The sequence below is a fragment of the Rattus norvegicus genome, chromosome 8 (genome assembly GCF_036323735.1).
Source record: "Rattus norvegicus strain BN/NHsdMcwi chromosome 8, GRCr8, whole genome shotgun sequence".
Lineage (NCBI taxonomy): Eukaryota > Metazoa > Chordata > Mammalia > Rodentia > Muridae > Rattus > Rattus norvegicus.
The window spans coordinates 80,390,225-80,415,955 of record NC_086026.1 but is presented as its reverse complement, the minus strand read 5'-3'; the positions used below and the strand labels follow the sequence as shown (position 1 = coordinate 80,415,955).

At 47.5% G+C, this 25,731-nt stretch overlaps 1 protein-coding gene and 1 long non-coding RNA gene across 4 annotated transcripts in view; one reads left to right on the top strand and one right to left on the bottom strand.

Annotated features, from left to right (window-relative positions):
* The window catches only part of Lipc (lipase C, hepatic type), a 125,994-nt gene extending 100,508 nt beyond the window's left edge, over positions 1-25,486 (top strand). For 2 of the 3 annotated variants that reach the window (XM_006243360.4, NM_012597.2), the window contains 7 exons: positions 2,401-2,583; positions 4,061-4,178; positions 6,132-6,365; positions 9,272-9,514; positions 19,694-19,811; positions 21,311-21,529; positions 25,253-25,486. In XM_006243360.4, coding sequence (XP_006243422.1) covers positions 2,401-2,583; positions 4,061-4,178; positions 6,132-6,365; positions 9,272-9,514; positions 19,694-19,811; positions 21,311-21,529; positions 25,253-25,346 — 1,209 coding nt within the window. In that variant the 3' untranslated portion in view covers positions 25,347-25,486. Of the gene's footprint in view, positions 1-2,036; positions 2,085-2,400; positions 2,584-4,060; positions 4,179-6,131; positions 6,366-9,271; positions 9,515-19,693; positions 19,812-21,310; positions 21,530-25,252 lie in introns of all 3 variants that reach the window. The other variant, XM_006243359.5, reaches the window with a different exon arrangement.
* On the bottom strand, positions 9,461-17,158 carry LOC120094202 (uncharacterized). Its single transcript, XR_005488296.2, has 3 exons — positions 16,359-17,158; positions 10,365-10,426; positions 9,461-10,027 (listed from the first exon to the last, which is right to left on the bottom strand). It is a non-coding gene; the product is annotated as an uncharacterized LOC120094202 (long non-coding RNA).
* Positions 25,487-25,731: the final 245 nt, after the last annotated feature.

Below are 25,731 nucleotides of genomic sequence, written 5' to 3'. Positions count from 1 at the left end.
CACACCAGAAGAGGGTGACGGACCCCTGGATCTGGAGTTACAGGTAATTGTGTGCTGCCAGGCATGGGTGCTGGGAACAGAACTCGGGTCCTCTGCAAAAGAAGTGCATACTCTTAACCTTGATCCATCTCTCCAGCACCACATCAAAAAGTTGTATGTGGGTTCTAAGGATCAAACTCCAGCCCTGAGTTAATATGACAGGCAGCCCTGGGTTTGTATGACAGGCAGCCCTGGGTTTGTATGACAGGCAACCCTGGGTTTATATGACTGACAGGCAGCCCTGGGTTTGTATGACAGGCAGCCCTGGGTTTGTATGACAGGCAACCCTGGGTTTGTATGACTGACAGGCAGCCCTGGGTTTGTATGACAGGCAACCCTGGGTTTATATGACTGACAGGCAGCCCTGGGTTTGTATGACAGGCAGCTCTGGGTTTGTATGACAGGCAGCCCTGGGTTTGTATGACTGACAGGCAGCCCTGGGTTTGTATGACTGACAGGCAGCCCTGGGTTTCTATGACAGGTGCCTTTCCCATGTAGCCACTCTCCTACAGCTGACAAATTGGAATTTATTTTCTGTCATCTACATGAAAATTATTTTTTGAGGAGCTGGCCTCCAATTCATGTAGTCAAGGGTAACCTTGAACTCCTGATCCTCCTAGCTCCACCACCAAGGGCTAGGATAACAGGCGTGTGTCTCTCTGTCTAGTTTATGCAGTGCTAGGGATAGGACTTAGACCTTCACGAAATGCTAGGCAATCAGTCCACTGACTAAGCATGAAAAATATCCTGGACACGAAAATATCCTGACCCCTCCCTTGCCTGCTCTAGAGAATAAACTGACTCACCCACCCACCCACCCTGTCAGCTTCATTTTTCGCCTCCTCTCCTCTGACCCCTCACTAGTGTCCCTTCCCTCATTGTCAAGTTCTCCTTTTCCTATAAGCACAGGCTCGTCTAGGGACTTCTGCAGGCCATCCCTGTCACAGCTCAGCCCTCCCCCAGGACATAAGGAATGGTCTCGGGGTTCCCAGGCCCCAGCACCCTCTGGCTTATCTTTGTGCTAGGCTTCCTCAGTTTCTCTGACCCACTAGGCTGGAAGTTCCTACCTTGAATAGGTTCTGCCCTATTCTTGTCTGGCATTGCCAACCAATACCCACCAGACGAAGGTGCTCCAAAATGTTTGTTAACCGAATTAATGATAGAACGAATGAGTTTGGTTTTGAAATGCAACACAAAGCTGCAAGCTCCTGTAGAAAAATGTGCTCTTTGGTCTCAAAATCTTGTTGGGCCAGTGTATGCAACCTCTGCAGCCTCTACCATTACCACAGCCACCGCCGCCGCCGCCACCACCACCACCACCACCACCACCAAACATTACACCAGAAATACTAGTGCTGACAGCAACCAGAGCTGCATGGGCTGTGGGCTTCTGCACCCTGGCTTGGCTCCTGGTTTTGTTTTAAGAACACCACATCCACCACTCAGTTCCTTTGGCCTTTACAAACCCTCCTGGAAGGAGGTCAACACTGTTGATGAAGAAATGGGGCACATGGGCTAAGCGACATGCATGCAAGTTAACTCAACTAGGATATTTCACTCTTGAATAAACATGGCTCAGCTCCCCTGGAAGGATGGGAGTGGCCAATGGGGGTGGGGGGTAGAACTGAGGGATGGGGGTGGAGCTCTACCATTTCCCTTCCTGAAGCTTGACCTTAAAGTCTCCCAAATTTCTCCAGTCCCTGGACCTACCACACTGCCCCCTTTATGCCTCCCCAAGACTGGAATACTCTAGACCCAGCTATGACCACCTTCCTGACCTCTGTTTATCCTCTGGGGCACAGCATAAACACTCAGCTTTGTGGACATAGTGGGTACACTATTATCTCAAGTAGGGGACCCACAGAGCAGACCTCAGGTCCATCCCACCGAAGGGAGATGAGGGCAGGACAGATGCTGTGGGACCCCAGGCATGAAGGAGCTGACCTTCTGAAGTCAACTCTTGGACCTAATTTTCACACACTTTTCCATTGTTTTAGGGCTCAGAAAGTGCTACCGTGGGGAAAGATTCAGACAATGACTCTCAGGTGGGGAGAATGTGGCAAGGTCTGGGCACACTGTGTCTTCAAAGTCTGGGGCTGGAGATGGGGTTGACGCCACGTGGGTGGAGTTAGAGACAAACTGACTAACATACAGGACAGATGGGCAGGATCTCTTCAAGTCCAAACAGCCTCTGCACGAGATTGAGAAATCCCAGGCCAAGGCCTTTCTGGTGGGGAGAAAGATCTAGCATTGTCCTTGAGCCTGAGAAAGAAGAGGGTTGTGTACTTAGGGACCCCAGGAACTAGCACAGGACTCCCTCTGCCCTCCCAGTGAGGCTGACAGCCTGTGGCCCACCCTCAGGTGGATGGCTTGCTAGAAACCTGGATCTGGAAGATAGTGGGTGCCCTGAAGTCCCGACAGTCCCAACCCGTGAACGTGGGATTAGTGGACTGGATCTCCCTGGCATACCAGCACTATGCTATTGCCGTGCGCAACACCCGTGTTGTGGGCCAGGAGGTGGCTGCTCTTCTCCTATGGCTGGAGGTAAGTCCACCCACCTACCCCTCTTTCTCTAAGAGACCTCTCTGCAATGCCAGAAGATCTGTCCCCAGATTGCAAATCTGAGGCTAGATATGAAGCCTCTCCTTTAGCCTTCTTCTCCCTACTCCCCAGCCGCCACTCCTGTTTGCACACCCTCTAATAGCCTGGAGCAGCAGTGTCCAGTTACTTCCTAGGGTATCCCATGGTGTACTGGTTAGTGTATTGTCCCCTTGACACAAACTAGGGTCATCTGGGAAGGGTGAAGTCCACTGAGAAAATGCCTCTGTCAGATTAGCCAGTAGATTAGCCTGTAGGGGTATTTCATCATCATCATCATCACCACCACCACCACCACCACCACCACCATCATCATCATCACCACCACCACCACCACCACTACCATCATCATCATCATCATCATCATCATCATCATCATCATCAAGTATTGGAGTGGGATGTCCACTGTGGATGGTGCCAGCCCTGGGCTGTGTATAAGAAAGCAGGCAGAGCAAGGCATGGAGAAAGACAGAATGCAGAATTCCTCCATTGCTTCTGGCTTAGTCCTATGTCCACATCCCTGCCCCAGCTTCCCTTCAGGATAGATTGTAAGCTGTAAGCTACAATAAAACCTTTCCTCTCCAAGTTGCTTTCAGTCAGCATTTTATCACAGCAATGAAAGCAGACTGGGACATATGGATATATGTGGATTCAGTCCAATACAAAATCATAAGGCATTATGAGAGATGAGTGAGCTGGCTAAACATGTTTAGGCCCTTGCTGCCAAGCCTGAGGACCTAAGTTCAATCCCCAATATCCCCATGGTAGAGAGAACTGACTCCCTCAAGTTGCCCTCTGACCTCACACACATGTGTACACACAGGAAAATGTCATACAATTTTTAAAACATTGGGAAAGAAAATTGAGATTTTCCTCAAAATATTTAAACTTTAAATGCATTTATCCATCGTGAACCCTGTAGACGACAATGTCCTCTCACAATGTCATACCAAACAAATGCACATGTGTTCTGGAAGCTGTGATCCCAGTTTGGATGCCCCAGTGTAGCCTATGACAACTATACTTCACTCAGTATAGCTCGGAGAACTCACAATTTTAGATACATGTGTCCTAAGGAATCTAGACACAGGTGGAAGCCATCAGTCCTACACAGGTGTGGCATCCCACCTGAACCTTGAAAGGCAAATACGAGGGATCCCCACTTTCTGTGAGATCCCCAATGGCCAGGCGAAACCAGGCAGGCCAGAGGCAGCAACCACCAGAACATCCCAAAGAACTGCCACCCTCACAGCCATCACCCAAGATGACAGTGAGGTGACAAGCCAGTTTCCCATAATAAGGCACCCGATTGGTGCGTATCACCAAGCATGGGTGGGTGCCCCAGGGAAGCAGGCCCTATGGAAGGCTCTTGGCTGCATCCCCTCTACCCAACCATTCCCTCCACCCTGGCCCTGTCTTGCAGGAATCTATGAAGTTTTCTCGGAGCAAAGTTCACTTAATTGGGTACAGCCTGGGAGCACACGTTTCAGGATTCGCAGGCAGCTCCATGGGTGGGAAGCGCAAGATCGGAAGAATCACAGGTATGTCCGATGTCAAGGGGTGTGGCATCCCATCTGTGACTCCAGACTAGAAAGGCAAAGACAAGAGACCCCATAGCAAGCTGCCAAGTCCTGTAAACTCTGGGTTTGTCTGAGAGACCCTCATTGAATACGGTGAAAGAGCAATCAAGGATGATTCCAGACATCAATCTGCAGGTGTCATGTGCATACACACCCACCCACATGTAAACATGCACACAGACACACACACACACAGAGCAGTACCCACCCACATGTAAACACACACACACAGGCACACATACACACAAACACATGCACACACATACATACACACACACATGCACACACAAACACACACACACAGAGCAGTACCCACCCACATGTAAACACACACACACAGGCACACATACACACAAACACATGCACACACATATACACACACATGCAAACACACACACACACACAAAGCAGTACCCATCCACATGTAAACAAACACACACAGGCACACACACACACAGATACATACACACACAGAACAGTACTCACCCACATGTAAACACACACACAGGCACACATACACACAAGCACATGCACACACACACACACAGAGCAGTACCCACCCATATGTAAACACACACACACAGGCACACATACACACAAGCACATGCATACACACACACACACACACAGAGCAGTACCCATCCACATGTAAACACACATACACACAGACACACACACACACACACACATATACACAGCAGTACCCACTGACATGTAAACACACATACAAACAGACACATAAGAGTGCACACACACATACACATGCATGCATACATACACAGGCCCACACAAGGTGCTCACATACATGTAAACATGCACACACACACACACACACACACACACACACACACGCGCACACACACACACACAATGGAAGAGGAAAAGAAAACAAAACAAAACAAAGAATTTTACAAAGTGAGCCACTAGCCACTATCAGGTCCTGCCTCAACCTTCCCTGTGGCTGACATTGTCACATCCCAGCATTATAACCAGGCCACCCACAAAGGAGACAGCAGGAGGCTCCTTACTCTGGAGTCATCTTGCTGTTAGCCTAAAGAAAGAAATATGGATGTCACCAAGGCTGCAGGTGGGCTGGAGAGCAAGTGACCTCCCTGCTCACTGTCAGTTCCTCCCTCAGCAGCAGCAGAGACGGTAGCTCCAGCTGAGGCCTGCCACCAAAGGACCTCTTTGGACAAGTCAGGAAGAGAGCCTGGGGTGCATCCATACCCTCCCCCGAGCAGTCGGCCAGGAGCCAGGCTTGTTCCTGGGAGCACGTCTGTCACTGGAGCCTGGGCTTAAGAAGGCCCTACAGGGTCACATTTCCACCCCTTCCTAAGGTTTTGTTCTGTACGCTCCATAGGATGACATGAGCCCAGGAAGTCAGCTTGTTCAAAACTACTGACAACACACAGGCAAACAAATTCTTACTTCACCCAAGAAGTCAGAACTGCACAGAATGAGCGCCGTGGGCTGCTGCTTTTTATGCAAACAGATGCTGTGGAAACTACCAGGGGAGGCACTTAAAATTGATTTGCTTAAATAAATCAAGCATTCGCTCATAACCTCATTGTTAGTTCTGATCCTCTCTGCAAAGCTCTTTCCTCTTAGAACAATGCCTGGCCTGGGTAATTGTCAGCGCCATGAATTACCATGGCTTTGCAGCAAAAAGCGGTTACAGTAAGAGGTTCTAGATAGAGAAGCACCAAGCACTTGTTTTCTTCCTTCTAGCTCAGAAAAGTGAAATGATCAAAGAGCTCACAGGAGAGCCTTCAGTTCCCTACCATCACCACGACCACCACCACCTTCTCCTCCTCCTCCTCCTCTTCCTCTTCTTCCTCTTCCTCCTCCTACTCCTCCTCCTCCTCCTCCTCCACTCTCACCACTAATCTAACCTGGCTTATATTTTCCTCTCAGGGCTGGACCCTGCAGGACCTATGTTTGAGGGAACTTCCCCCAACGAGCGCCTTTCTCCAGATGATGCCAATTTTGTGGATGCTATTCATACCTTTACCAGGGAGCACATGGGTCTGAGTGTGGGCATCAAACAGCCCATTGCCCACTATGACTTCTACCCCAACGGGGGCTCCTTCCAGCCTGGCTGCCACTTCCTGGAGCTCTACAAACACATTGCAGAGCATGGCTTAAATGGTAAGAAGGGAAGATCATAGTCTAGAGCCTCAGCCAGTTTCTCACTCTCCTGAGGCCTCCAGGAGATCCTCATGCAGCTCCTATGAACGTTCATACAGCAAGGCTAGCGACCCAGATGTTGGAGAGCTGGTGGTCCCCAGGCAGCTGCTCCCCATGACAGTTCAGAGGGTCTTGGAGACCAGGTGGGGAAGCACCGAGTGACACAGGAAGCTGCCCCGGGGGGCACTAGCCCTTGTGAGAGCCAATTTAGCCCTACCTGATGTTCTCTCTTTTTTGGAACTTTCCACCGGTAGGGGCTTTCCCTCTTCAGAGCCACAGGAGGGTATATGTAATATACCTTGGTCTTTCCCATGCATGTGTGTATGTGTCTGTGTGAGTACATGTATGTGTATATGCGTGTATAGATGCACATGTGTGTGCATTTGTGTGGAGGTGAATACTGAAGCTAAGAAGACAGCCCCATCTTGTTTTTGTTTGGGGTTTGTTTCTTTCCTTCTTTTGAGACATGGAGTCTCACTGGCTTAGTTCTCACTAACCTGGCTGGCCCAAGGATCTGCCTACCTATGCCTCCCCAGCATGGGGTTTACAAGCATACTACTATACTTGACTCCCATCCAGGGGTTGTGGGATTTGAACTCAAGTCCTTGTGCTTGTGTGCCAATCCCTTTACTGACTGACCGATCTCCCCAGCCTAGGCTTCGGTATCCTTCCCCATGGCCAGAAGGCCGTGCCAGCTGATCCCATGTGGCATGATTGAGCTTGTTCCATACAACTTTCTGCTGCAGATCCATCAACATGCACATTGATAACATATACCAGTGTTATAAGTAGGGTTAAGAGGGGATTAAAGAACAGGCAAGCCAACAGCAACCACAGCTTCCAGGCATGTGTAAACTGCATGCATCCCAGATTTCTCGTGTTAGATGTCACCTGAGGAGAGCGGGTCACTCTATGACAGCTGGAGACCTCAACTGCACACACGAGCTTCCCAGTCCCACTCCCAAATCCAGGCTGAGCACACCCCGTGAATTCCATCCCTACCCTCGCCTCTCCGGTATCAAAAAGACCTTCGCACACCTCACTGCCTCACCAACTCCAGTTGGCAGCACTCCCAGCCTTCTGCCTCACCCCAGAGCCTTCTGGGACTTTCCCCTTATCTCCCTTTACATCTTCCCAGGGTCACTACCCCTACAGTCAGCAGCAGGCCTCAGCCGATTCACCCACTCTTGTCTCAAAGCTACATCCCCTCCTCACAAAGCTCAACCTTAAGATAATGTTTGGTCGCCACTTGCCCGGTAAGCACGCGTTGTTCAGTCACTTCTGGTTTCCCTTGAGCTAAACTTAAAATGACATAACTGTCTGCACCCTGCTTACCTAACAGCAGGTAAGGAGGAGCTGTGAGTCCCTCACCCCTTCTTTAAGGTGCTCTCATTCCCCAGCCACACCCGTACCGAAGGCAGCTTGATAAAGCTTCTCACCATTGCCCCCCGCCCCTGAGGAAGCTCCCAAAAACTGTGAATGTCTTTGAGGCTGTTTTCTCCTTTGTTACAGCAGCAGGGGCTGGGCATTGCTGGGGAGACATGAATGACTGAGTGGACAGCAAGCAGTGTGCCCTCCTAATGGGCACTCCAAAAGTGGAGCTGCTGGTGGCGGAGATAAAACACTGGGGGAATGGGTCCAGGCGAGATGACCTATGCCTGACCTTGTTTAAGGTGTTACTGTGGTAGTTCCCTGACATCCCTTTAGAAAAATTGGCTGCAGATGATTAGATGTTAGAAGGCTTTCTTTAAAAAGGTCAAATTTCATGATGGGAGGGTGGGTCTAAAGCTTCATAGGCAGGGTGCCTACCCAGAAAAACCTGGGTTCCAGGACCTGCTCTGCAATAACCCCAAGCACTGAGTAACCTCGGCACTCAGAAGCAGAGGAAACCAGGAGTTCAAGGCCAGCCTATGCAACAATGGACCCTGTCTTAAAAGAAAAAGGTTGATGGAGCAGAAAGAGAGTTTAGTGTTTGGGGGCATTTACCTTGCAAGCTAGACGATCTGTGTTGGATTCCCAGAACCATGGAAAGGAGGAAGGAGAGTGTTGACCTCTGAAAGCTGTCTTCCGATTTCAGCACTTGCATTGTGACATGTACACATGTGTACACACACACACACACACACACACACACACACACACACACACACACACACTTTTAGTCTTTTATTTCTATTACATTTTATTTATTTTGTGTTCGTTGGGGCGAGGGATGGCTGTATATGGTGACAACTTTTGCTCTCTATTCACCGTGTCCTAGTCACAGAGAGCACATGCAGATCTTCGGGTTTGGCAGCTAAAATCCTCTCTTCGGTAGGCCATCTTGTTATGCCCCCAATCCCCTTCGGCCCCAGAATATTAAACTCATAAAAATTTTGCCTTGGGGATTGGGCCCCAGACCTGGTTGTGATAAGAAGAGAGGAAGCCCTCGGCCATATCCAAGTAACTCCCCATTCAGACCTAGGCTCTGGGCCTTTCCTAGCCATGTGGGGATGGATTCCTCAGAAGTGAGCTGTGCTGTCTTGCTTTATTAAGCATTTGACTTTTTCCTAGTAACATGGAATGCTCATAAAAGCACTTCCTAATGCATCCTACCACAGCAGGATGATCTTAGTGTGGGACCTACAGAGGTCTACTTTCTTTAGCTTTCTGTTGCGACAGATGCCTGTTGTCTGGGAGAACTCAGCAATCCTGCTACACACACACACACACACACACACACACACACACACACACACCTGCCTAGGTCTGAAACCATGAGTTATTTGTTGTGTTGTTTTGGGGTTTTGGTTGGTTGGTTTTTTGTTCTTTATTTTGATGCCACTTGGGCCTTAGAGTGCTAATGGTCTTCTTGTCCCGTGTCTCAGCCATAACCCAGACCATCAAATGTGCCCATGAGCGTTCTGTGCACCTCTTCATTGACTCCTTGCAACACAGCAACCTGCAGAACACAGGCTTCCAGTGCAGCAACATGGACAGCTTCAGTCAGGGTCTATGTCTGAACTGCAAGAAGGGCCGTTGCAACAGTCTGGGCTATGACATCCGCAGGGATCGGCCACGCAAGAGCAAGACACTCTTCCTCATCACCCGAGCCCAGTCCCCCTTCAAAGGTGAGTGTTGTTTAAATATCGGCCCGCGCCTGCCCTTCCGGATAAAGCACACCAAACCAACATGGTTCCACGTGGAGAGATTTAATGGGAGAACGAGACAAGGGAAAGGGGTGAGAGAAAGAAGAGAAAAGAGAGAGGGGGAGGGCAGAAGGAGTCTATCTTTTATTTGGAATGTGTCGTAACTACTCCCAGGTGGAGTTGGGAATTGAACCTAAAGGTTTACTGGAAATGTATGGCTGTTGCCATGGCAACAGTAACCAAATGGTGTCGCTGTGGGAGGTAAAGGCAATTCTTGATACCAACATTCCTCCCTTTTTCTTATCATAAAAAGAAGGGAAAGGGGGAAGGGGAAGCTGGTGGTGAAGGGGGGATAAGTGTCTCTTAGGCTACTTCCTGCTGTCTTGGGACATCGTCAATGTCCAGGTACAGCTGACTTTCACCATCACAGCCCACTTGGTAAATGTTCGCATCAGGCTCCTCAGTGGACAGCGGCTGGTAATCCTGTAACAGGAACTGATTAATAGTTTGATTAGAATTTTTTTGTATCTGTTGTTGAAGGAATGTAGAGACAAGATTAATGAGGCAGGGAGCGAATAGTAACTCCAGGAAGAGGACTAGAAAGGGCGTTATGAAAGGGAGCGTCCACTTCCATATAGGGCTTTCAAAAGTCCAGGAACTGGAGCAAAAGGCGGAATGACAGGTTGGTGCCATTTATGAGGTGGGGGGGGGGGTGTTTGTCCAGTCTTAGAGTTGGCTGTTGCTAGGCGACTGTAGAGCGAAGCATACCTGGCTGTTCCCAGGTAGCTGTAGTGGTGGAGCTTAGACAGAACACCAACAGCAAGTGTCCTACCTTAGAGGTTCCAGAACTCTTCTGGGCTGCAGCATCAAGAGAAGGAAGTCAGGGAGGAAGAGCTGTAGGCATGAACAAACTTGTAAGGACCAGTCAACGCTCTGCTCCAAGAGGTCACTAAGTCTTTTAGCATTGTCTCACCTACCAGTGACCCTCCCAGTGCCCTTGTCCACTAACAAGCGCCCCTCTCAGAGACTTGGTGCAGTTCAGCAGTAGCGAATTCGTTGGAAACAATTATTTCTCTTTATTTCAGTAAACTGTCTTGCTCCAGGGACATCTAACAAGGACAGTACCATATTGCTGTGGAGGGGACTTACCAGACTGCCTAAAACCAGTCAGGGATAAGGCTGGAGCCTATGCTCCCAGTCTCCCAGTTCTTCATCCCTTCCAATGAGCAAGACTCTCGTGGGTCCGAGCTACTGTCCCTCACCATGGAGATCGATGTGTCTATAGCCATATCAGATTGTCCTGGGGAAGCTATAGATGACACCCTGGGAGACTTACCTGTTCAATTCTGCAATCAATATATCAACATCCATAAGGGTAGCCATCCACTCCTACATGGCTATGTAAACACTTTTTCATTACTTTTATCTATCATACAATGTTCTACAGTACGCTTATGGCCATCAGAGAACAACCTGCAGAAGTCAGTTCTCTCTGTCTACCATGTGGGTCTCGGGTTGAATTCAGGTTATTGGGCTTGTTGGCAAGCACCTTTGCCCTCTGAGCCTCATTCTAAACCCTGATTTAAATACTTCAGAAAAGAAAAAGCAAAGCAGGATGCCATTCCTCATGCCAACACCCACTCAAGGGCTCTGAGAAATGCATGGCTGCTAAATCAGACAGCACAGAAATGAAACATTCCAATCTTGCAAAACATTCTACTGGTGGTGCAGGTACAAGCGTTTAATGCAGGCCACGTAACTGCTCCTTCTCCAGTGACCTTGGTCACCTCTGATGTGGGCTTCTGGATACCACCATCATTTTGAAAACTACTTGTAGAACCTTAAAAAGAACACGTTTGCTCAACTTCAGTGTACAGAGAGAGACATGTAGTAGTGCTGGACATTTTTGATCAGGGTCTGGTATGACAAGGTAAATGTCACCTCCTGATTAAATTGGCCCACATCCCCCTGGCTCCTGAGATACTTGACAAAACCACCAGAGAATCTATCTTTCTACAACCCTCCATGCCAGAACTCAGGTAAACACCACTAAGTGCAGCTTTGGCAGAAGCAGAGCTGGAAATGGCCACCAGTGGATCTAGGTAATTTATCAGTCCTCACTCTCTTGGGAGGAACCGGTTCCAGCTGGAAGGCTGTTTGTAAAGGATACGGAGTCTGTATTAAGCCTTGCTTAGCTAATGCTGGGTTGGAGTCACCGGGCTCTGAGTACTCAGAGGAGGTAGCCTGGTAGAGGGAGAGACACTTGATGGAGATGTGGGCCTCTGCCTGGCATCGCGCTGGATTTATTATCACAGTAACGGGATAGGGGTGGGGAGACAGAGACAGGGAATGCCGCAATTTATGGGATGTGTTTCATTGAGATTTCCTAGAAGTACTTTGAGATCAGAGGGTTGACGTCACTTGTGAGTCGTAGATACCATATCTATATATTGTATACTGTATGCTATATAATGTATACTATATCTAGTTGAAGCTGGCTTGGCTTTGAGTCTTTGCTCCTTTAGCTTCTTACAAGACTCCAAAGTGTCTGACCCAGACCCAGAGTGACCTCATTTCTCCCTGACTCCCAGGACTTCCTCTAGGTGACCGACCAGTCAAACAGCCACTAGAGAGGTCCGTCTGTCTGACTTTTCTCAGCTAGTTCTTTGGAAGCTTTCACTATAATCAAGGATGAGTTTCAAAGGAACCAGTGAGAAAGATCCACATAAGGAAGGCCAATTTGTGGCTGCAAAGTAAGGAGTGTCAGCAAGTGTGGGGATGGGCCCCTAAAAATGGGCCTTTCCACTGGGTCTCATCTGCCTGACCAGTCCTGCAGAGAGGGCATCTCCTAGGAGGCAGAGACACCCACCACTTTCAGGAGCTGTGAGGAGGGTTCCATCTCAAAGACAGGCGGTTGAGTCCGCCAAAGAGGACACAGGGTGTTGGTGGCAAAAAAAAAGAAAAGAAAAAAAAAGAAAAGAAAAAAGAAAAAAGAAAAAAAGAAACAAACTCTGGGCCCTGATTTCCAGCTGAGGACTGTTATTACCACAATACAATGAAGACCCACAGCAAAAGTTGTTGAAAACAGCCAACCAACACAATTTCTCACGAGTATACACACATGCATACATGTACACATTCAAAAGCATGTACCCATAGGCAAACATATATGTTTATACATATCTACACATATACACATGTATATATACACACATGTACATGCATAAACATACACACATTTATAAACATAAATGCATACACATACATATATACTTGAATGAACATGCATCTGCATACATATACACATGAATACAGCCATCTACACATTTTAAAACATATTTATTATATATAAACACGTACATGCACATACAGAAATATACATACACACAAAAATATATACTTGTACACAGATACAGAGAGATAATCATACACATGAATATATAAACACATGCACAAACAAACCATATACATATATGTGTAAGTGCATACATACATGCATATATATGTATATACATATACACACATACATTCAGATACATGCATGTGAATGCATACATGCAGACACACGGAAGCATGTATACACGTGCATATATACTCTGATGCACCACACACCAATGTATAGATATATCGACACAGACACATATGCACTCTTACATATTACCCTATCTTCTCTCTTAGGCAGTCGATAAAACCCTAACAAGCTACCCACCAAAGGGGCAGGTGCCCAGTCTTGTTGCATCTGGGCATCAAGCTATTGGGGCCCTAAGTGTTGAACTTAGATATGGCTGCTAGAATACACATCTCACATACATGTACTTATACAGTCCCTCGCCCTGCTCTGGGTCAATGACTCCCATCCCCTGCCTCAGCACTCAGGGCCACACCATCCTTGGGCCCTTAGTCCTATGAGTGTCAGCTATCCTGAAGTTTAGGAGCAAGTTCTTAGCACTGCAGGAAAGCGCTGGGTAGCTCAGGCCTATATCTCAATGAGGTAAACTCCATGCCAGGGGAGCAAATGCCTCTGTGATATTGGCGGAGAGGGCCGTAAGAGCTCGGAGCTACTCATGGTTCACAGCAATAACATAAATAAATAAAGGACAGGAAACAAAACGTTTACCTTTCACAAATTCTATACCTTGGGTTCGCCATGGCCACTATGAGAAGAAAATTCTTGGTTTTTGTTTATTTTAATACATTGCACTAGGAGAGTCCACAGGAATGATAATCCAGGATTTTTTATGGCATAGGCTCACCCCAGATTTCTCTCTGAAGGGAGTCACCTCACCTCATTCCAGGTCAGCAGACTCCTGCAGGCCTTTTATCTACAAGATGTGAATCCATTTCTCCTGTCAGAACACAGGCTTCTCTGGACTCTTTGAAGTCACAGGGTAATTTTTGGGGGCAAATCATTTTATTAGCAACCCAATTAAACACATCATAAGGTGAGCAAGCAAAGCCGTCATGCTCTCTCCCCTAATCTCTGTAATTCTACCAGAATTAATAAAAATGTTTATACGCATTCAAATAGAAATAAATTAGTTCTTGGCTAGGGGCTGAACTCAGAGTCCTGCACATGCTAGATGAACTCTCTCCCTGCTGAGCTGAATCCTGACCTAAAATGCTTTTTCGTACTTCAAGATTCTCCAAAAGGGTGGCCGCGTTCATGCAGAGTTCCAGCGTAGACGTGGAGTCTGCAGGAGTGCTCTGTGAATACCAGTGGCCCTGACATCATGGAGGAATACCCACCCCCACTCACCCACCCACCACACGCATGCACGCACGCACACACGCACCCGAGAGCACCCACACACCTTTATCATCCCATTATATCATTTTAACTGTTTTGAGTTTTTAAGGCAGGACCTCAGTATGAACCCTAAGATGGCCTCAAACTTGTGGCAGTCCTTCTGCCTCAGCCTTCCAAGGTCTGGGATTGCAGATGTGTGCCACCACATCTGGCTTTCTACCTTCGTATTCTGGTCTCCCGACCAGTCCTACTCCCAGCAGCCACACAGCTCTCCCATCATAGATTGTGTGAGCTCATGGGGCCTTGATGATCAGGTCTAACAGAGTACTGCCCCCCAAAATCCAGACTGCAGCCTCCCAGATGTGGAAATCTGTCTCCTCCCATTGAGCACTTAGGAAGAGTCAGCATATATCTAATTTAGGAACAAGAAACTCTCACCCAACAGGAGACAGGAAAGAGGTCTCTGATGTAGGGTCAGTTCATGATGGAGGTCATCAGGGGAGGGTGCGGGGAAGCTATTTTCCCTGGGCTACTTCAGGGTCAAGCATTTGCCATTGATTTCAAAGGGTACCCAAGACTTGCCAGACACCAACATTAGTTGACAGGAGAAGGGTCTTTTGCAACCAGAACTCCTGGTTTGGAATTCCATTCCTCTTTTCACCATCTGGATAACTGTAGATCTCTAATCCCTCTGAAATTCATCAAGACCATCAGCATCCACCAGTGTAGGGCTTGGCTGAGAAACAGGCCCCCACTGTCTGGCCTGGGTCTTCGGAAGAAAGCAAGTGGAACTCTTCGGGGAAGGGGATAGAAAGGAAGTTGGCAAGGGCTGTGGCAGCACCTGAATGTGACACAGGGGCGGGGGAGGGGGAGCAGAGGAAAGAGCAGGCCTTGGGAGGTCCCAGAAGAGCTGAGAGGAGGGAGGGGCTGGTGCTGACTGTGGAGGTGCAGCTGTTGGAGAGTCAGCTCCAGAGCAAGCGGGGGCAGAGGAAGGTCACTGGCTTCTCCGTTCAGCACCTCCCTAGTGCCCAAACCCATCCAGAAGCCAACTGGCAAGAGAACATGCAGATACTGCCAGAATCACATTCCAGGTTCAGAGCTAGGCAGAGAAGAGGAGGGGGGAGAGGAGAAAGGAGAAGGGAGGGAGAGAGGAGAGGAAAGGGAAGGGGGAGGGAGAGGGGAGAGGGGAGGGGGAGGGGGAGGAAAGGGGAAGGGAGGAGGAAGGGGGGAGAGGGGAGAGGGTGAGGAGGAGGTGCTTGTGTGTGTAGGGGACCCCAGGGGGGTACCTGCAGCAAAAGACAGACAGCATGTTGTCATTATTTGATTTCACTAAGAGAACCAAATATGAGGGTTGGGTGTGTGGCTCAGTTGGTAGAGACCTCACCTAGCCATGCATGAAACCCTGGGTTCAGTCCCCTGCACTGCATAAACGATGCGGTGTTACGGATTGGTAATTTCAGTGCTTGGGAGGCAGAGGCAGGAGGATTCTCAGTTCAAGGCCAACCTCTGTTACAAAGCAAGTTCAAACTAGCCTGGGCTATCTGAGACCCTGTTTCAGAAAAACAAAACTGAAAAAAGAGAACCAAAAACTAAGGGGGCAGGTGGATAAAACAGTATGTCGGGGTGTAGCTCTGTGTGCCCCAGAGAAGGCCCTTGATTGTTCTTTCTCATTCCAGTCAGGGGAGGGGAGCTTTAACGCAGTGTCCTTCTTTATGGACCTTTGACAAAGAGCCCACTATGTGCTTCATAGGTGTCTAATGAATTCTATCGTTTTGTGATGATTCCAGCAGTGACAAGATTTCCTCCCCTAAGATCGTGCTCAGTGAAGCCCACCAGACGTGTCAGACGGTGGCAGGTCTCACTGCCAGCTCCATTGAGGCCAGGGTTCTTGTTCTCTTGACTGCTTCTTTTTTTTTTTTTTTTTTGGTTCTTTTTTTCGGAGCTGGGGACCGAACCCAGGGCCTTGCGCTTCCTAGGTAAGCGCTCTACCACTGAGCTAAATCCCCAGCCCCACTTGACTGCTTCTTAAGCACTTTGCTAGACTCCTTTTCCCAAAAAGAGAATAATTAAAATACTTACTGTAAAAGGTGTGGCTCTTGGAGAACAGCCTTCTCCAGGGAAGTGGTTATAGACTCTGGCGATATCCTGTCTCCTGGGTCTTCTGGGACTATGTGGACTCCCACATCCTGTTGTGTTAAGTTCGCTCTTATTTGCCGTAGACAATTTCAGGCACTGTGCTTCTAAGTGTAGCTTTTCTTTTCTTCCATAAAATGAAATTGCTTGGGAAAACATCTTTTAAAATACTTATTTTTAAATTGTTTGTGTGTATGTGTGTGTATGTATGTGTGTGGCATATGAGTGCAAGTGTGTGTGTGTGTGTGTGTGTGTGTGTGTGTGTGTGTGTGTGCGCGCGCGCGCATATGAGTGCAGGATCCATGGAGGTCAGAAGAGACTACAGGACCTCTGGAGTTACAGGCAGTTGTGAGTGCTAAGAATCAAACTTGGGTCCTCTGCAAGAGCAGTATATGCTCTTAACTACTGAGCTATATCTTCAGCCATCTCTCCAGCTCTTGGGAAACAAAAACAATATCTTTTAGTGGCTTCTAAGAGTAAGTCACATGGTCTCGGAGTCAACTATCCAACTTTACTATTGGTCGTTATAATGACCAACAGTCATTAGTCACCAGAAGGCAAGCAATGTGCTTTGCTTTCTAGAAGCCTCCATTTCTTCCTTCAGGCGATGACCTCACCAGGAAGATTAAGCCAGAAACAATGTGACGAAAACTAAGTCCATTGCACAAGAAGCTCAGCCTCTGTGACGCAGCAAAGCATGACACAGCAGCTGCCAAGACTGTAATGAATAGCAAAGCAGCATGCTCAGTCTTCCCAGCTACTCGGGAGGCTGAGGCAGGAGGATCACTTGAGTCCTGGAGTCTAAGACAAGCCTGCCTAATATAACCAAAATCCAGTCTTAGAAACAAGTCATTCTTTAACCAGTACTGATTACTTGATTTCTTTTTATTTATTCCATTTATTTGTTTGTTTAGATTTTTGAGGAAGGGTCTCTCTGTGTCGTGGCTGTCATGGAGCTTGCTATGTAGACCTAGCTGGTCTCACACTCACAGTGATCCTCCTGCCTCTACCTCCTTAGTGCTGAGATTAAAGGCATCCACCTCCACATGGCCCTGGTTTATTACTAGTTAAATAGTTATTTTGACTTTTTCTTCAACTTAAATCTCTTTTTACATTTTATCGTCTTTCTTGGGATATACAGAAGCTGTTGATAGGAGAGTTATTGATCTGGGGGTGGTTGGTCTCAGGATATAAACATTTAAGAGTTTAGCCACTGTAGTTAGGCTGTCTGAGCTTACATCTCTGTAATGCTACTTGCCACTAGCTGTGTGATCTTCAGAAAGTCACTGAACCTCTGTGTGCTACACATTCCTCTGTAAAATAAATGAATAGTAGTATTAGTTGCTGTGAGGGTTAAGTGAGATAATAATATCGCTTGCTGTGAGAGTTAAATGAGATAATACCTGCAAGTCACCTGGTGAAGCATTCAGTTCTACTCACTCATGCCCAATATCCTGGGGCTAAACATGCAGCCTACACCAAGCACCCCTATAATAAAAGGCTGAAGTGAAAATCTATAGCTCTGGGATATTCCATGCTTGGGAATACATCCACCTCCTGCTTGGAACAGCACAAGAGGCCAGCCCCCATCCCTTGCTTTGCCCACAACCCAGAGCACCTTCCCTAGTGCCTGCAGCCTGTGTCCTAGGCACATCTTCCCTCTCTGCCTTGGTTCAATTTATAGCACTGCCTACTCAGTACAGGGTCCTCCTGGCAACCACCAAACAGTGTAAGACCCCCCCATGCCCAGGAGCATCTGGGATAAGAAGCTAGGATCCTTCCTCCCACAGCTGTTACCCAAGTGTTTAGGGCTTGGTCTTGGGCCAGTAGCTCTGGTCTGTTTTTCACCTGCTGCTTCTTGTGACTTTGGAGTGTCCAGCTTGAGGTTCTGAGCACTGTGGTGCAGGGTCTGACTGTATTGAAGTAGGCAAGAAAAAAGCCAGAACCCTTCCAGAACCCTGCACACCGGATGACTGGCAAAGCAAACAGCTCGAGGCCCAGGAGATCTGGAGCCAGAGCCTGCCTATTCCCACAGGAATGCGGGCTCGGGGGACCTGCAAAAGCTTGATGCTAGGAACTGCCTAGAAGATGGCTATGTAGCCATTAAGGCCTGAGAGCACAATAGTGGGAAATGGCCCCATTGTCCAGTCCCTAAAAAGTTCATCTCTGTTGATTTGCTAAAGGGGACCATGGCCCGGTGTATGAAAGTCCAATATATGTACAACCTAGAAGCCAGTAAGAATGACAGTTCAGTTCTATTCTTCAGTGTGCCACTGTATGTGTGTGTGTGTGTGTGTGTGTGTGTGTGTGTGTGTGTGTGTGTGTGTGTGCTGTCCAAAGACCTAGGATGTCAGCACTCAGGGACCTTCCACCTCTTTGAGACAAGGTCTTTCCTTGTCCTGGAACTTCACCAAGTTGTCAGGCTAGCGAGCTCCAGGGATCCTTGTGTATCTCCCTCTAATCTCACAGCAGCTGGGATTCCAAGCAAGTTCACTACACCTGGTTTCTTATGTGGAGAATGAACTCAGGGCCTCGCACTTGTGAGACAAGCCCTTTAATGGCTGAGCCATCTCCCTAGTCCCCAATCCCACTAGCTTTTGACAAACAGTATTTATTTCTTTTGTTTCTGTAGTGCTGGGGATAAAAGCAAGGCCTCCCACATGTCAGGTCTCTCACAGAGCTGTCCCCAGCCGCCATCATTTTGATTCCGTGTACAGTATGAGTCCTGTGTCATATTCGGGCTATATAGAAAAGGAAGAAGACTGATCACACCCACAGTCCCACCAATCAGGGGGGAAAAACTTGTTAACATTTTGGTGCCTAACCATTTAAACTTTTTCCTCTGCATTTTTAAATTAAAAAAAAAAGTACAGGAGTTTAAATTTGTAATTCCTATATAAATAGTTGAACAGGGGAGTGTATAACCCTAGTGCTATGGAAGCTGAGGCAGGAAGATTGTGAATCTGAGTCCAGCCCAGGTCCTACAAGATCCTGCCTCATTTAAAACGTGCACTCAGTTGGTAGAGTGCTTGCCCGGCATGTACAAAGTTCTGGGTTTGATCCCTAGTGCTGAATAAGCCAGGCGTGGTGGAGCATGCCTGGGATCCCAGCACTCGTGGAGGTAAAGCAGAAGGGTCAGAAGTTCAAGGCCATCCTCAGCTACATAGGCAGTTCAAGGCCAGCCTGGGCTACATGAGATACTGCCTCAAAAGAAGAAGTGGGGGGGTCCTTTTATTCCCTCCTCCCCATCTCGGCCCCTCTCTTCCCTCCTCCACTTCTAGTTTATCATTACCAGTTCAAGATCCAGTTCATCAATCAAATGGAGAAGCCAATAGAGCCTACTTTTACCATGACACTGCTGGGGACAAAAGAAGAAATAAAGAAAATTCCCATCACCCTGTAAGTGCTGGAGCAGCCCATCTGTGCTGATGGTGTTGTTTCTCTTACAGACTCTACTTTTCATTGGGGACTTCCCACCATGGCTGCCCCAGACATGCTGGTCAATGGGACACTTACCCAATCCTCTCTCATACTACATCTCAGGCTCACTCAGCTCAGGGAAGGAACTCTGAGCTCTATCTGTGAACGTGATGGCTCACCTTCGCCCGGTGAGCAAAGAGAAGCCAGAGGTGGTTCCACTCAGGTGTACAAAGCAGACAAGACCCAGGTTGGGAGAAGGTGTGAGGGAGGGGCGGAGGTCCTCACAGACTCCTGAACACCTTTCCAGTGAGTTCAGGAAAACGTGTCTAGAAACAAAACTGCAATTACTTCCCTCATTGAAAGTGTGCAAGCTCAGTCAGCCAGGAGAGCCAGCCCAATCCGACCACTGCCCCGTGACATACCTGCTCACACCAGCGGCCGCACAATACTTCACTCCTAGACCACCCCTTGCCCTAGCTTTCCCAGTCAGAAAATGACCACAACCTTTTCTGGCATCTCAACCCTCCCTAGAGACCCCCTCAGGAAGTGGCATGAGCTGAACATTCCTTTTAGGGACAGCTCTTAGCTTCCTAAAGATTGTCCCTAGCTTAATACTCACCATTGTAGTGCTCTGCTGGGAGGGTGTGTTGCAGGATTTACCCTTAGGGTGGGTGCTAACAGCCCAGCAGCTGTGTAGACACCCACACCATCTTTACTACACTTGGCAGAAGGAGCTGAGATGAGCCATTCCAGGGAATTCTCCATTCAACTGGCCTCACCTAGAGGAAGCGTTACCTCTGTATTGTCAATAATTTACCCAGAGAAGGGGTTGGGGATTTAGCTCAGTGGTAGAGCGCTTGCCTAGCAAGCACAAGGCCCTGGGTTCGGTCCCCAGCTCCGAAAAAAAAAAAAAATTTACCCAGAGAGATTGTTCTGGATTATAGAATCCACTGAGCTGGCCTCTCTCTCTCTCTCAGTGAAGGGACACTGTATGGTCTTGGAGACCGGTAAGCCAAACAGTAACAGTGCCTCACAGTAGCGTACCAGTCTTGCTGTGAGTCAATGAATCCTTTCCTATATATTTTTTCCTGTTCTGTTAATAGATGGTTCTGTTTATACTGAGAGGGCCCCCTTTCAGGAAAAATGTGTGGTATGGGTTGTCTGTGTGGAAGCTACAGAGACTGTCCAGACGTATCACTCAACCCCAGCAAGCTAAAAGATGTTAACTCCATTCATAACAGCAACATAGATCCTTTTTGATGTGATAATACAGAAAATAGTATGGCTTCCTGATTTTATTACTGGGGAAACCCTTTTCAGTTGGCCATATCTATTGCTAATATTGTTTATTAAACATTAGTTTTGGGGATGCAACAAAAACACCCACCAAAGTCACTTAGGTACCCAGCGTGTGTGCCTTGGTGGCACTTGGGTGCTACAGATAGACTCAGTTAACGGATTTCCTTCCTATTTTCAAGGGGCGAAGGAATTACCAGCAATAAAACCTATTCCTTACTTATCACACTGGACAAAGACATCGGCGAGTTGATCATGCTCAAGTTCAAGTGGGAAAACAGCGCAGTGTGGGCCAATGTCTGGAACACAGTGCAGACCATAATGCTATGGGACACAGAGCCTCACTACGCGGGCCTCATTCTGAAGACCATCTGGGTCAAAGCTGGAGAGACGCAGCAAAGGTGACAGTAACCTCTCCTCAGTCACAGGGAACGGGTATGGGAGCATCCTGGTGATGGGGTGCAGGGGAAACATGGCCTCCCTTGCTCACTCAGCCCAGGGTGGAAGACAAAGATGAACACTAAGATCTTCTGACTGCTCAGTCGCTTCTTTCCAGCTGTGGCTGTCACCAGCAACTTCCTCTGGAGTCTGAGGCCTCACAAAGCCCAGGGTGCGGACAGGGCACTGGGGGAGGACTACTAGGAGCTACACATTAGGCTTTGTTGTTGAGCCAGAAAGGGGCCTGAGAGACTGCAATCCCAAGATCTGTCCTTCCTACCTCCCTTTCTTTTCCCGTCCCTCTCCCCCTTCTCTGTCTCTGTGTGTGCGTCTCTTTTTCTCTATATTTATTATGTTTCTTTCTGTCTCTCTATTTCTTTGTTTTACTCTGTCTCTGTCTCACTGTCTTTTCCTGTTTCTCTGTTTCTTTGTTTCTTGTTGTCTGCCTCCTCTCTCTCTCTCTCTCTCTCTCTCTCTCTCTCTCTCTCTCTCTCTCTCTCTCTCTCTGTCTGTCTCTTGTCATTCCCCCCACCTTCTGCCTTAGGTGCCAAAGAGTCACTGGGAAGCTTATTAAATATGCAGAGTTCTTGGGCCCACATGCAGAGCATCTGATCCAGTATCTTGAAAGAGACCTAGGAGAACCCTGAGGAAGCTTGATAAGAACAATGTGACCCCCTAAGACATGCCACTCTTTGTGTGTCATCAGTCCTGGCCCCAAAGTTCCTGGGGGAAAAGGGGGATTGGGATGGGAGTAGGAAAAGAAAGGGAAGTGTGGTCCAGTGGTGCTTACAGACTTAGCAGAGCAGAGGGATATTCAACATACTTTGCCATGGCAACCATCCTTTCCTATAGTGTGACAGGAACTTCTATGCTTCTGAACGACTTTTCCTAGCTCTGTCTTCTCTGTTCAAGAAATTCCGATTCCCTTTTTTGGCTTAGCAGAGATAGCAAACTTCTGAACTACATGCCTCCCTCAGCCTCAGTTTCTACTGCCTGAAGCCTGCCCAGGGTAGACTTATGCCTTGGTCCCTTATGCAACTGCACTGTGCAATTTTATCTCCCTGAAATGCAAAACCATAGCAGTTGCTGAACACATAGGCCACAGCTATCAAATGATCTCCACATGATCATTGAGACAATTAAACTGTTTTTCCTTCCCCTTAGCTATTCTTTCGAGACTTTGAGGGCCCTTTTGGTCCATAGTCCTCCTGAGCACTGCTCCTCTCCACAGTCTCCTAGCAAGAGATAATTGTTCACATAGGGGGCTGTTCATTGTGGCAGTCTGTCTGCCTTGCCCCGCGTGGTGGTATTAAACACCACACTGCTGTCAACACTGATGCACACCGTATGGTACTGAAGAAGAAAGGAGAAGAGGAAAAAGGCATAGTGAGCTCCCAGAGTACAGAGGACATGGGACAGAGTGATCTTAACATTAATCTCACATGACCTGACCGGGATAGCTGGATGCATGAATCTGGAGTCTAGGGCTCGCAGAAGTTCCATAGCTAGTGAGTGTCTCAGCCTAAATCTGCCTTGCCTGGGTCAGACTTTCTTGCTGGTATACTGTTTTAAGTAGTGCCTTTCTCCACTGGTCTGATTTTTCTCTAGCCCAATTGAGCAGAATTGCAACACTGGGTATTAATAATAAAGGTATATGCATTCCTTCCTTGGGGTTGTAGGATGTTCATGCTTAAAAGGGATGGAAAGCTTGAAAATTAGCCTAGTCAATGTTGTGCTTGCCTTACAAGCACAAGGACCCAAAGTTGGGTGTAGTGGGATGAACTTGCAATCTCAGTGTTAGGGAGGTGAAGACAGGTTGCCTGGGACTCCTTAGCCAGCCAGCCTAGCCTACTTTGGTGAGCTCCAGGCCAATGAGAGACTCTGTCTGAAAAGAACAAGTTGGCCAGTACCTGAAGAATGATGGTTTTCCTCTGGTCCCCAACATGTGCACACACACCTATGTGCACACATGTGAAAACACAACACACATAAAGGAATAATGGAGGGCAGGAACCCATGAGTTACAGCCTCTGTAGTTTTCTGAGTTGTAAATACTTCTATATGTGTACACAGTACCACATGGCACTGCGGAGGGAGGGGAGTGCACCTGCAAACACTTGAGCGGTAGCACTCAGAATAGACCCCAGGACACCATTAGGAAAGCAAGATAAATTAATTTTGCTAATGGTATGCCCTATCCACAGGCTTCTCCAATCTGAACGAACCTAGAAACTTGTCAGAATTCAAGTCCTGCCATAGCAGGCGTAGGTGGGAGCCCAGATTCCTCATTTCTAACAAGCTCGCAGCTGTTACTGATGCAGTCTGTGGACTTTGAATGCCACGATCCCATCATTTTGAAGTCCAGAAACACCAAAGACAGGTGGCTCAGGTTATAGAGACCTGGACTGGACTGCAGTAGGCTTTGAGGGGGCCATGGGCATTCTCAGGAAATAGGCAGTGAGCTAAACATCATGGCAAGCAAGGTCAGTCAAAATTCTGTGTTGGCCAGTCCTACTTCATAGCTCACCACCTGCATAGCCTCAGATAATAACTCTACCTCTTTAAGACTGGGGTCTGTGGTAACAAATGGAAATAAAGCTACCTATCTTATGGGACCAATGTTTAGCACCTTTGGGAATCCAAAGTCGAGACATAAACACAAAACCCTATACTCTCAACCACCCTTCTAAATGCAAGGGATAAAAGAAAAAGCAGGTTAAATAACTCACCCTGTGCCAGTAAGGAGACTGACAGAGAGCTAAGCGAATGATAAACAGACAGAGGTAGATGAATAGACAAAAGGATGGAGGATTATGTGGGCAGAAGGCTAGGTGGGTAGATGAGTAGAGAGAAGGCTAGATGATAGAGATAGATAGATAGATAGATAGATAGATAGATAGATAGATAGATAGATAGATAGACAGACAGACAGATGATAGATAGACAGATGATAGACAGATGATAGATAGATAGACAGATGATAGATAGATAGACAGATGATACATAGATAGATAGATAGATAGATAGACAGACAGACAGATGATAGATAGACAGATGATAGATAGATAGACAGATGATAGATAGATAGACAGATGATACATAGATAGATAGATAGATAGATAGATAGATAGATAGATAGATAGATAATAGACAGGCAGACAGACAGACAGACAGACAGATAATGAATAGAACAGTTAGATATAAAACAGCACTCAGGCCAAAATAATGGTCAAAGCAATCAGGTGGTTTCCTAAACAAACACCCTAAGGGGGCCAGTGTCAGCACCAATAGGTAGGAGGGCAGAGTTGCAGGCTCGGCCAGCAAGGCTGAACCCTGGGGAGCTGAGCCACATTGAGGATCTGTGGATGTCTGTCCTGGAGTAGGGGAACTGTAAAAAGAGAAACAACCCTCACCCTCAAGTCTTTGAAAACTGTTACTAGAAAACACAGAGGAAGCCAGCCCTGGGGGTCTCAATGCAGAGCCCTCTGAGGATTGCTTTCACTGGTTCAAGTTTTATTTTCCCTCTGAAGTTATTGAAAATATATTTAAACCTAAGAATCTAATGTAAAGAAATCATATCACATGCATTATACCGTCAGACTAGTATCCGATAAAAGAGGAAACACGGCAGTAAGCCCCATCTGAAACATCACACCGTGTTTGTTTGTTTGTTCATTTCTCTTCAGAATGACATTTTGCCCTGATAATGTGGATGATCTCCAGCTTCACCCCACCCAGGAGAAAGTCTTCGTGAAATGTGACCTGAAGTCAAAAGACTGAAGAAGCAAAAGAGCAGATGAGTCAAGAGACCCAAGCACAAAATAAATAGACTATTCTTTATCTGTAATGGTTGCCTTATTCGGAAGCCAAATTACACAAAGGATCATGCATAAACTTAAATAAAGCTGATATGTAAAGGAGGGTGTGTTTGGCTGTTATAAATTAAGCTTTCAAACTATACTGTATGAGATGGCTCAGCATGTAAAGATGTTTGCCTCCTTTTCTGTCCTTGGGGCCAACATGGCAGAAGGACAGACCTTATGTGCTCAAATGGACACACGTGAGCACACACATGCACACACACGCCACACACATGCACACACATACACACATACACACACATGCACACACACACACACGCACACACACATACACATGCACACAC